Source organism: Dermatophagoides farinae, chromosome 1 (assembly GCF_024713945.1).
Source record: "Dermatophagoides farinae isolate YC_2012a chromosome 1, ASM2471394v1, whole genome shotgun sequence".
NCBI lineage: Eukaryota > Metazoa > Arthropoda > Arachnida > Sarcoptiformes > Pyroglyphidae > Dermatophagoides > Dermatophagoides farinae.
Genome location: NC_134677.1, coordinates 6,645,895 through 6,658,009, shown reverse-complemented (window position 1 = coordinate 6,658,009; position 12,115 = coordinate 6,645,895). Strand labels below are relative to the sequence as shown.

Below are 12,115 nucleotides of genomic sequence, written 5' to 3'. Positions count from 1 at the left end.
CAACAAAAAGGATGGATGACAATTCATAATTTTCATACGCATGTGTGGATTGGGTGGTTACGCCCGCACTAAGTATTTTTTTTTTATTTTGCCGGTATATCTTGCTACAGTGCTGCCCCTTTAGTGAATTATATTCTATCATCATCATCATCATCATCACCTTTGTTTAGTTTATACAAAAAAAATGACTAATTTAGATTGCTAGACGTTCAAAGCGAAAGCACATTTCTATTTGGTGATTCAACCAAATGGTTACAACGATAAAGGCAAGCCAATTGAAATCACCACCACCACCACCACCACAACCACCACCAGCAGCAGCAGCACAAATATTATTACATTAGTCAGAATACACATATATATAATCACACACATCCAAAAAATCCATCTTTGTGTTGTTTTTTTTCTCATTTTTCTATTAACCACCCTAATCAGCAATTGTATATCGTTCGTTGTCGTTGATATATTAATTTTCATTGGATTTTTTCGTTTTATTTTTTATTTTTGTCATCGCTTTGTTCGAAAAGATTCTTTTCGATTTTTTCATTCTGTTTGTTTGTTTGTGTGTGTATGTGTGTGTGTTTTTCCGGATAAAAGCCAAATTCGGCATTCTTGTTTGTCTTTTTTTCAACGTTTGTACGTTTTCAGCTTTTTATTTTCTTTGACAAGTTTAAATTTCCGAATTCATCTTTAATTTGAATTTTTTTTTCGTGAATATTAATAAGACAAAGAAAAATCAAAAATGGTAAGTGTTTTTTTTCTGATAAAATATAACAATTGTCAATGATTATAAATTTATGTTTCTGGATCGTCAATGATGATGATGATTATGATTTGAAATTCGAATTTGATTGACATTAACCCAACACACACAATACACACGCACGTATGCAAAGATAGCAGCCACGGTCTCTATATCACATATAATTCAGTATAGCACTCAATTATTAGCTTGTTATGTGTATTATCCACCAAATGGTTTGGCCAATATTGCCGACGCCCTCAGTACATTAGTCGTTTATAATTTTGCGGCTGTTTCTGTATCTTTTGCCTCTTTTCATTTTTGTTTATCGTCAATTTCCACATTTTTTCATCATTATTTGAATTGCTGAATTTTTTTTATATCAGAAAAAAATGGTAGGCAATATTTTTCAATCCTTTGTAAATTATCAGAGAATTTAAATTGATCGATTTATTGTATCTTATAAAATTCTTTTTCCCTTCGATATAAAAAAAATATCCAATGACGATTGTGATGTCACCATTGTGTGTGTTACCATGAAGAATAATTATTACATTTTTACATACCAACAAACTTGATATGTAATGCAAAGTTTGTTCGTTTTTTGTGTGTTTGCTGCTTATATGAAAAGAATTTAACTTTATTTGCAGCAAGAATCTTGCTCTAATTATTATTATTTATACGCCTTAATCCATCCCACTCGGATTGATTTGTTTTGCCATTCTAAATTTGGATATGTGTGTAATATATAATCGGGCCAAGATCGTGGTTAAAACATCGCGGCAAAAAAAGCAAAATATTTACATTGAATAGGAGTGCCTGACATATTCAAATACCATACGGCAACAATCATGGAATCGATTGCTTCAACATGTTAAATTGGGCGCATGTTTCAAATGACAGTTACATTTACGCATACACTTTTTCTTTTTTTTTTGTATTGTTGCACGTGTTGATATTAATTCTATCTTTTTTTCATTTCATTCAATTATCATTTAGGCATCCGGAGTTACTGTCGCAACGGAAGCAAAAACGCTTTATGAAGAAGTGAAAAAAGATAAAAAATATCGTTACATCATCTATCACATCAAAGATGAACGAGTATGTATCTTTATATAATTGATTTTTTAAAATTATTATAATAAGGACTAATTGAATTTCTATTTAGGTTATTGAAGTTGAAACTACTGGCCCTCGTGATGCCACTTACAGTGATTTTGTAGCAAAATTGCAAGACTATAAAAATGAATGTCGTTATTGTGTGTTTGATTTTCCGGCCAACATTCCGGTCGAAGGTGGTGGAGAAAAAAGTAACATGAGTGTCGATCGTTTGGTATTGATGACCTGGTATGATATTCATATTTCATCATTGAACAAAGAATTAAAATCCACTAAATTTTTCTTTTAGGTGTCCGGAAAGTGCTAAAATAAAGCAAAAAATGCTTTACTCAAGTAGTTACGATGCATTGAAAAAAGCTCTTGTCGGTGTTTATAAATATGTCCAAGCTTGCGATTATGAAGAAGCATCGGAAGAAGCTATTGCTGAAGCTTTTCGAAAAGGTGGCAAATAGATGAATACACACAATCGAAAAATTGAAAATAATTCATCTCAATCTTCCCATAATAATAAAATTTTAATCTCTCAGCCACAACCAAACAGCCAACGACCATTGTGAAAAGCCGTTGTGATTTTGGATTTCTATTCTCTATATATTTTTCAACACTACTTATATACTATTTATATTTGAAACATAAATTTAGGCAAAAACATCGCTATAATCAAAGACCCTTTATTCGAATTTATTGTAATTCGAATCTAAATGTGCCCATCATTTCTGTTCGAACATTTAAGAATTTGGGTTGATAATAAAAAAAAACACCACCAAACATACATACATTGAATACAACAATCTAAATCCATTTACCACCATTTACATCTAAATTTCTAATAAAAAAAACAACGTGGCCGAAAAGTCATTAAATTTGAAATTTTTTAAAATAAAAATTTTAATTGTCAGAATTTTTCATTTTTTTACATTGTAAACTTTCGCGTGCCATTTGTAATGCTCCATCAATAGTTTGATTACCGCCAATAAATCCGGTTGAATGGACAAATGTACAACCCTCTATTTTGGAAATACGGCATATATCTGCAGATGGCAAACCTCTCCATTCGGCTTTGAGTGGATTACGTAATTCAAAACTTGATTCAGATATGGGTACGGCACGTATACGCCAACCATCATGATCCGGAAAGATGGCAAATGCTATCTGACCATCAACATTATTTTCTGATTCAATCTGAATTAAATGCTGTATCCACGGCAGACCAACATTGAGTACGACAATACGACCACTAGGATCATGTTCAAATCGTTTATTGAATGCTTCCATTACGATTTGTCGGGCTGGATACCAAGCATGTCCATAATAATTTACACATTCAACAAATTCTTGTCCACAAAGATCTACAGCTTTCAAGAAACGTTCATAAAGAATTTCGTGCGTTTCTTTTTCATTCCAATGAGGTTTAAGATTTGCAACACGTTGTGATAGATGAGTATGAATATGATAGACGGGTTCACCTTGGTACATATTAATGCCTATGATATAATATAAATAAATTATTATTATAAACAATTCATAATAATTATACCAATTAGTTACCATTATCAATTGCATCGACTTCTTTCACAAAATTTTCATAAACCATGTCAAAAATGATATCAGTTCGTTGTTCATCTTTGTTCCAATCTAATATGCGAGCCAAAATTTCGTGACCATAATGAGCGTAAATCAAACCAGCTGAACTTAGTTTAATATTGCCAATTTTGGGATTTTTCGCAGGAAATATATCCACTAAAGTCTTATCAAATGTTTTTTGATGATGATCAAATCGTTTAGAATTAGGATCATAAATACCGCCAACATCGACAACAATATCACATGAATTCAGTTCATTTGTTTCACGTGATCGAATGATTATGCCATTCTCAAATGATGGTAATTTCTTGATCATAAAACATGCTAACGATTCATCACAATGAAATGTACCATTATGAGTGCCTATTTTTATTATTTTCATACTGTTATCGGCAATGGTTGACATGACTACAAATGACTTTTGGTTGATTAATACAGGATTCAGTAATCGATGGGTAGTGAATAGGCCAAAAACCTCATGAGCATTTGACAGAGTTTTGAATGTTCGGTAGAATGCTTTACACGTGTTTAACCTCATTGCTATTTCTTCCAATGCTTGAATCAAGTTCCGAATTCGAGTACTTGCACCATATATACAAGATAGTTATTATTTCTATCAGTCTATAGTGCTTGGTTTTCCAGTGAATTGAAATTGTCAATCAATTCTGAAAATTTAAATAAATGAAATTAAGACTATAATTTAGCACTGATCAATCGTAAATACAATGATGATTGATTAACATTCATTTTTTTGTGTGGCCATTAATTTTTATATCCATTTATTGCCACATGTTGTTTACAAATTCATCAAACTATTTTACTGTATATATGAGAAATTCTATAGAAAATGTATTTACATACTTAAACTATCAAAAAAAAAAACAAATGATAATTTATCTCTATATCAAATTTTGAAGCAGAGGTTTTATTTTTTATTTATTTTTTTTTTGTATATTTTTATACAATTTGAATTCAATTCTTTAGTATTCTTTATTCATCATTCGTAATGTGGCTACTTGGATTTATTACATAATGTAATGGCTATAATGATATAACATGATTAGTAAAACTATCCATCAATCAGATTCACATATATATACCTCTACCATAAAACGTAAAGTGTGTAGAATTATAGAACCGCTTACACACACTAATCATATATATGATGATGATGATGATGATGATATTGAATATATGGATGGCCTATCCATGCCATGGCAATATTGTTTGAGTAAAAAATATATCTATCTTTGCCAAAGTATAATGTGTGTGTGGTGTGTGTGTGTGTGTGTGTGTGTGTAGAACGAAATGGAGGATGATGAGACGACCGATGATGCCGCCACCACACTAAACCATTTTCATACAATTTTTTTTTGCAGACACTTATACCGAGTGTGTGTTTGTATGTGTTATGTATTTTTTTGCCTGTGTGTGTGTGTGTGTGTGAATGTGAATGACAAAAGTGAAAGATTGTTAAAGAAAAAATAGTGTTAAGAGGGAGCCATCAAAAAATAAAAAAAGATAAAGAAACAGAGAAAGGGGGAGGCTTTATTATTATTATTATTATTCCCTATCATCATCATCATCATCATCATCATCATCATTATTATCATTATTTTTATTATTATCATCATTTTTTTCAATCATTTTTCATCACTATTCCACACTTCTCTGTTTGAGATTTTGATTGTTTTTGTTTTTTGTTTCTAATGAATTCCATCATTGATAAGAATAGAATTCAAGAATTTTAATCATGGATAAAAGACAATAACATTTCTGTCATCATCATCATGATTATCACCGATCCAGATACCTACCAATTCAATTGAAAACAAAAAAAAATACTACAAACAAATATTCAAGAATCGAAAAATTTTTTACAATGCACACATGGATTTATAAGCTATCCCTGTAGCTCAACCAATAATCATCAACAATCATCAGCTAATGATATTATTATTCTTTAACTCCAACAAGGAGAAAAAAATCCCAAATCCATCCAACCAACCAACCACCACCACCACCAACAACAACAACATTAACAACCGAAGCACTCTTACTCGATTTTATCATCATCATTACCAATATAGACACATTACAACCACCATACATTTGATTACATCCTCCTCGATCGTCATCCTTTCAATGTTATAAATTGAGAAACAAAAAAAAATTATTTTTATTTGTTTCCAACAAATTTCATTGTTGTTGTTGTGGTGATGATGATTATTATGATGATGATGATGATGATTGTTGTTGTTGTTGTACGTGTGTGATTAATCTATTTTAGCCTATTACATCTTTGGAATTTCGGTTTTGATTCATTAATTTTTTTTTTCGTCTGTTTGTGCGTATCGATTTCATGTGATTCACATTCTCATCTTCATCAACATCATCAGAATGATTACATATTGATGATATTGAAATTAAATTAATATTTTTTTTCGGTTCCGGCAAATTGAAATGCATCATTACTTCGTCATATCATCATCATCGTGGTAGCGTAATTTTTTTGCTACTGAATTTTATTCTCTTGGTTTTCATCATGTTTATAATATTATTACAATGGATTTTTGTAAATTGTTAAAAATTGTTTAGTGTTTTTTTTTTATTTCTACATTCAGGTAAACTCTTATTCTAAGTGAATTAATCCATTTTTTCCCTATATTTTCAGATTATATATGATTAACAGTTATAATGGTATTTTCTTTTTTTTTGAATTCGCACACGCACACATCGCATTTGATTTTATACGCCCGTCAAAAATTCACGATTCATCAATGATGACGAAATTATGATGACAGCATTTAATTTGATTTGATATTTACACCTTTTTATCGATTTCGATAATTTTTTTCCTTGTCATGTCGACAACAAATAATCCAACGATGAATGAAACAAATAAAGTGATGATGACAAATTAATGTGGTAAAAAAAATGTCATCAAATTTATTTTTACTGGCTTTGTTGTTGTTATCAATCGATCATAACACTATTCGATAATAACCACAATGTTAAGAATCTGAAAAAAAATCTGAAATTTAGTAAAAAAAAAAAAAGAAAATATTCTTGTAATTCAAACTGGTGTGTGTGTGTGTATGTTGTGGGAAATTATTCTTTCATATTTAATCATAATCATAATAATAAAAAAAGATATTTGTCACCGTTGCAATGAATGGAACTTTGGCTTCTTTTTTTGTTGCCTCTGCTTTTTTTTGCAGTTGCTCGTTTTTTTACATATTTTTTCTCATTTAGATTCAGGATTTTATAAACACATACATATATGCATGAATAAAACCAAAAACTTAATTTTTTATTTCTTGATGAATATCTCTTTTGAAAATACCAGAATCTTGAATCGATTTAACATGTCATTTATTGAATTGTAAAATCGATTCTTATGTGAACATTATGCCCAAAGCCAAAGTTTTACCGTTATCAATTTGGAAAAGAGAATAAAATGATAGGCAAACCTTTGATTCTTGTAATTCTGATTTATGCATTATTCTTTCACAAATAACCTAATTATTGGAATTTACTATTTAGTCTTTATGTTGAATTTTTCGTTCTTCTGTTTTGTGTGTGGGCCTGAATATGTTTGCTAAAGATTCTGGTTATTTTTGTATTGTGTGTTTGTATGTGGTTGAGAACTATGTATAGAACATGAAAATATCAAACAATCTACGGCAATGATTCTTGATGAATTTTGATGATGATGATGATAGCGGTGGTAAGAAGAAGCAGAATCTATTGTGAGTGTTTGTGTGTGTGTGTGTGTGTATGTTTGCATGTTTGATTCATTGAAAAAACACGCACACTTTTTATCACTCATTTTTTGTGTTTGTAAAAGAGTGTATATTCCCTTTGAATGTATATCAATGATAATATAGAGAAGAAAATAATTCCATTTCTGTTCCAAATTTCTAATCTGAGTTTTTTTTTGTTTTATTGAATTTTTTTTTTAGATTACGTTTGGATCTACGCATTATCATAATCATGATATATTCTTGAGTGACGAATTCAAATAAAACCGAATTGTTCAAAATATTTAAACAAAGAAGAATTCATCAAAATTTTCCTTGAAATAAAAAAGGAATGAAATCTTTCGACCAAATTGAAGAAATCGAAACCGGCCATTATTGAATTTTACTATTATCATCATCTTTGTACATCTGTGGAATGTGTGCTTTTTCTTCATTTTTTTTACAAATTAATTCCTTGAACATTTTGATTGAAAAATTACTGACCATCTCGAATCATCTATGATGATTCCGACGATGAAGATGTTGATAAAAACTTGAATTTTTTTTCGGAATTTTCATATTTTATCCAGTGTAAAATTGTATAGTGATTGAAAAAGAAAATCAGTTCATTAATCAAATACCGCTGTTTCTGTTGCTTCGGTATATTTCCACTTTTTCATTAATTTTTAATATATACCATTCATAATTTGAATTATCATCTAATTTGTTCATATTGAACAGAAAAGAAACGATATTGAAATTCTGCCATTTTCGAAAGAAAAAAACAAAACAACACAACATTTGCCTTACTTTTTACTGGATAAAAAATTGTGTATCCTGTCACATTTTTTTCATTAAAATTGAATATTTCATAAAACCAAACAACAACAACAACAAAAAAAGAAATATGGCTTCACATGCATCACTTTCACCGGCATTTGTCGACAAGATTGATCCATTCAAAAAAGGATCATTGAAAAGAAAACAAAAACGATCACAAGGCTCATCGCGATATCGTATAACTAGCGAGATTGAGTTGCAGCCATTACCTCTGTTAAAAGGTATGTTTGTATATGTTTCAAATAAAATTCAAATTAATTGATCCAATTTTTTAAACATTTAAAACAGATGTCGGTCCAGCCGAACAAGAAAGTTTATTCATTCGTAAATTAAGACAATGTTGTGTGGCCTTTGATTTCATGGATCCAGTTTCAGATCTAAAAGGAAAAGAAATCAAACGCGCAACATTGAATGAACTTGTTGATTATATTAGTGCCGGTAGAGGTGTTCTTACAGAGCCAGTCTATCCAGAAATAATTAAAATGGTAACGTTTTTTTTTCATATTTAATAATTTTTTTTAATTGCTGCTTATTAATAAAAAAAAATTACATAAAAATAGATATCTTGTAACTTGTTTCGGACGTTACCGCCTAGCGAGAATCCAGATTTCGATCCAGAAGAAGATGATCCTACATTAGAAGCAGCTTGGCCTCATCTACAGCTTGTCTATGAATTTGTATTGAGGTTTTTCGAATCACCTGATTTTCAACCGACGATAGGCAAAAAAGTTATCGATCAAAAATTTGTTCTACAAGTATGTAATTAAGTTAGATTTATTGGTTCCTGGAATTTATATTGATTTTATATTCGAAACAGCTTCTAGAATTGTTTGATAGTGAAGATCCGCGTGAAAGAGATTTCCTTAAGACTGTGTTACATAGAATTTATGGGAAATTTCTTGGGCTTCGCGCATTTATTCGTAAACAAATCAACAATATCTTCCTGAGGTTTATCTATGAAACCGAACATTTTAACGGTGTTGGAGAATTGCTTGAAATCTTGGGCAGGTATGATATTGATTACTGTTTTATTTTTTATTTTTATTTGACTAATAAATTTTTTGATTAGTATCATCAATGGCTTCGCGTTGCCTTTGAAAGCTGAACATAAACAGTTTTTGATCAAAGTTCTCATTCCGTTACATAAACCCAAATGTCTAGCATTATATCACGCTCAAGTAAGAATTCTCTGTTCTCTATTTCAATTGTAATAATTGGATATTTTTTCCCTCTATAGTTGGCTTATTGTGTTGTGCAATTTCTTGAAAAAGATTCATCATTAACAGAAAGCGTCATCAATGGTCTGCTTAAGTTTTGGCCAAAAACTTGTAGTCAAAAAGAAGTCATGTTTCTTGGCGAAATAGAAGAAATTCTCGATGTGATAGATCTTGTTCAATTCGACAAAATTCAAGTACCATTATTCAAGCAAATAGCAAAATGTGTTTCAAGTCCACATTTTCAAGTAAGATATTTTTTTTATTTTCTTAACAAACATTCCAATTTAAAAATAATTCACATAGGTTGCTGAACGAGCATTATTCTTCTGGAATAATGATTATATTATGAGCCTGATCGAAGAGAATACAAACGTTATCATGCCAATAATGTTTCCAGCATTATATCGTATTTCCAAAGAACATTGGAATCAGACAATTATCGCACTTGTATATAATGTTTTGAAAACTTTCATGGAACTAAATTCCAAATTGTTCGATGAGCTTACGGCCTCATATAAAGTTGAAAGACAAAAGTAAGTCTCATGTTCAATCGTTTTGTATTCATATCAAAATTTTATGGTCATTTATTTTATAGGGAAAAGATGAAAGAAAAAGAACGTGATGAATTATGGAAACGTTTAGAAGAATTAGAGCTGACTCATAAACAACAACGGCAACAGTCAGCACCACAAAATAATAATCAATCAATGGCCAATGATAATTCTTTATCTTCTTCTTTAACGTCAACATTATCAACGTATACATCAACGGCGACAACCAATAATCAAATATTAGTAAAATCTCCTATATTCTCTTCAACTTCTTTGCCATATTCTGCATCTTCATTATCGGCAACGACATCATCATCAACATCAAATAACAATAATTCTTCATCATCGAACCCTTTGAATTCATCGACAACACTTTCGAATTCTAACTCGAGTCATATGCAAGCTGCTTAATTATATATATAAATAATACACATCCACCACCCAACCAAACTCACATAAATTTTTTTTCGGTTGTTTCTATTTGTCTATTTGTAGACCCGTTTCTTTTTATGCTTCATTATTAATTATTGTTGGTCGAACATAACGCCATCAATTCATTGATGGTAGTATGAATGAAATAATTTTTGTATAAAAAACGTTTCACTATTATCAATTATTATTCATTTTATTATTTGATGAATTTATTCTTAACACACACATAACCGTTATAACAGAAAAATTCTTTAACATGCCCGTAACGTAACATCAAGATGTCAGAACTTTACTCAGCCAGTCAAGTCACAAACAATCATTCTATCAACCAACCAATCAATCACTCACTCAATTAGTCGGTCAGTGTTTTGAGTATTTTATGTTTTCTAAAATTTTGCATGATCGATAATTTCTTGTATTGATTTTTTTTTTAGTTTTTTTCTAAGAAATATTTTACCATCTGATCCGAAAAAAAATGAGAATCGTTTCATTTCAATTTTATGTAATTTTTTTCTCGTTTCCTATATTTTTTCCTCTTCTTTGTATGTCTCTAATTTAATAATACACAACCCATATTTTCTTCAGCCCCCACATATACTACCTACATACTCAAAACTTATGATCTGACATTTAAAGAATCTATAAATGTTTCTTGGTCACAACCAAAAGAAAAACGTGCATCAATTTTTTTCGATGATGATCATTTTCATTTTAAATCATGAATTGAATTATTTGACCACATACGGGCACGTGTTTTATCCTTCCCTCTTCCTTTTTCCTTCTTTCCCCCCCCCCAAAAAAAAGTTCAACATACACACACACACACACATACATTCACTTGCTCTCATACAAAGTGATATTAATTACACACCTACTTCCACCTTTTTGACAAACACATCACATCACAACTATATACATACAAACACATATATACCATATAAAATCAAAGAAAATGTAATGTCTCTGATTTCGTTCACTTGATTTCTCTCTTAATAATTTTTCTTTCTCGCTCTCGCTATACATATTGTGAATTTTATTCTTAATTTATACCTCTTTTTCTCACATTCATTCAAACACACACAGACAAACACAATCTTCGCTCCATTTCGATGATCATGCTCGCTGTCTCTATATATTTTATTATTATTATTATGAATAATTATGATTATTAGAAATCGTCGTTATTATTACATTTTTATCTGGATATAAATACAACAACAATAATAATAAAAATAAAAATAAGTGAAAGAAATTCAATTTTGTTTTAAAAATGAATTTTTTCAAAAAGAAAAAAAAATCATGCCAATGGATTCCACCGTCCATAGATGGCAGCTCTGTTTTTATCGATTAAAATAGCATTTTTTTTTTTGAATAATAAAAAAGTTTTTATCATTATCATCAGTCATTTATGGGTTTTGTAATATATCGGCCGAATAAAAACCAAATTATTTTGTTTTATATCCGAAATTGAAGTTATTTATTTATGATTTATTTTTTTTTGTCGCCTTTAAATGATAATGAAGGTTTCAGAATGATGATGATGATGATGATGATAGTTGACCTGTTTTGTAAATGGGAAAAAATCCCATTTGGGAATTTATTATTTGGTGATTCTCATCATTATATCATTGTAGTTTCATGATTGTCTGTAGGTGTGTGAAATGTGTTAACAGCTGTCATGATATTTTTTTTCAATTTCATTTATATCCCAATAGAGATCATAATAATGGGTGAAATAAAATAAACTGAATTCTATCATCATAAAAACCGGTCCTCTGATGATGATGACTTGTAGAATTTCCCTTGTTTTATTTTTGTCAAATTGAAAATCATTCTCCATGGAGTCATGCATTATGCCGAACTGATTCCACCAACAGTTTTTTTTTT

The 12,115-nt window shown here is 30.0% G+C and overlaps 3 protein-coding genes across 6 annotated transcripts; 2 read left to right on the top strand and 1 right to left on the bottom strand.

Moving 5' to 3' along the window:
* The first annotated feature begins 341 nt into the window (after positions 1-341).
* Positions 342-2,747, top strand: tsr (Cofilin/actin-depolymerizing factor homolog tsr). Of its 2 annotated transcripts, none has more exons than XM_047055953.2 (4): positions 342-745; positions 1,742-1,843; positions 1,911-2,089; positions 2,151-2,747. In XM_047055953.2, exons 1-4 carry the CDS (start codon positions 743-745, stop codon positions 2,311-2,313), a joined length of 447 nt encoding a protein of 148 aa, XP_046911909.1. In that variant the 5' UTR covers positions 342-742; the 3' UTR covers positions 2,314-2,747. The 2 variants fall into 2 exon arrangements, with proteins under 2 accessions (XP_046911909.1, XP_046911910.1); XM_047055954.2 differs by lacking the exon at positions 342-745 and adding an exon at positions 995-1,137.
* LOC124492925 (MYG1 protein C27H6.8) lies at positions 2,150-4,243 on the bottom strand. Its single transcript, XM_047055946.2, has 2 exons — positions 3,410-4,243; positions 2,150-3,345 (listed from the first exon to the last, which is right to left on the bottom strand). Exons 1-2 carry the CDS (start codon positions 3,981-3,983, stop codon positions 2,750-2,752), a joined length of 1,170 nt encoding a protein of 389 aa, XP_046911902.1. The 5' UTR covers positions 3,984-4,243; the 3' UTR covers positions 2,150-2,749.
* A 647-nt stretch (positions 4,244-4,890) lies between these two features.
* Positions 4,891-11,480, top strand: wdb (serine/threonine-protein phosphatase regulatory subunit widerborst). 3 transcript variants are annotated; one of them, XM_075734191.1, is made up of 10 exons: positions 4,891-6,069; positions 7,411-7,848; positions 7,930-8,249; positions 8,317-8,513; positions 8,589-8,783; positions 8,846-9,036; positions 9,098-9,206; positions 9,266-9,490; positions 9,549-9,778; positions 9,841-11,480. In XM_075734191.1, the coding sequence occupies exons 3-10, from the start codon at positions 8,096-8,098 to the stop codon at positions 10,205-10,207; spliced, it is 1,668 nt and encodes a 555-aa protein (XP_075590306.1). In that variant the 5' UTR covers positions 4,891-6,069; positions 7,411-7,848; positions 7,930-8,095; the 3' UTR covers positions 10,208-11,480. The 3 variants fall into 3 exon arrangements, with proteins under 3 accessions (XP_075590306.1, XP_075590299.1, XP_075590290.1); XM_075734184.1 differs by lacking the exon at positions 4,891-6,069 and adding an exon at positions 6,149-7,197 and having other exon boundaries at positions 7,411-8,249; XM_075734175.1 differs by lacking the exon at positions 4,891-6,069 and adding an exon at positions 7,070-7,175 and having other exon boundaries at positions 7,411-8,249.
* Positions 11,481-12,115: the final 635 nt, after the last annotated feature.

Bases quoted from the DNA above. Each gene is read 5' to 3' on its own strand.
- tsr (XM_047055953.2), top strand. The intron at 1,844-1,910 runs GTATGTATCTTT...ATTTCTATTTAG, and splicing joins ATCACATCAAAGATGAACGA to GTTATTGAAGTTGAAACTAC. The intron at 2,090-2,150 runs GTATGATATTCA...TTTTTCTTTTAG, and splicing joins CGTTTGGTATTGATGACCTG to GTGTCCGGAAAGTGCTAAAA.
- LOC124492925 (XM_047055946.2), bottom strand. From the start codon at position 3,983: ATGAGGTTAAACACGTGTAAAGCATTCTACCGAACATTCAAAACTCTG. The intron at 3,346-3,409 runs GTAACTAATTGG...ATTATATCATAG, and splicing joins AGTCGATGCAATTGATAATG to GCATTAATATGTACCAAGGT.
- wdb (XM_075734191.1), top strand. From the start codon at position 8,096: ATGGCTTCACATGCATCACTTTCACCGGCATTTGTCGACAAGATTGAT. The intron at 9,491-9,548 runs GTAAGATATTTT...TAATTCACATAG, and splicing joins TTTCAAGTCCACATTTTCAA to GTTGCTGAACGAGCATTATT. The intron at 9,779-9,840 runs GTAAGTCTCATG...TTTATTTTATAG, and splicing joins TATAAAGTTGAAAGACAAAA to GGAAAAGATGAAAGAAAAAG.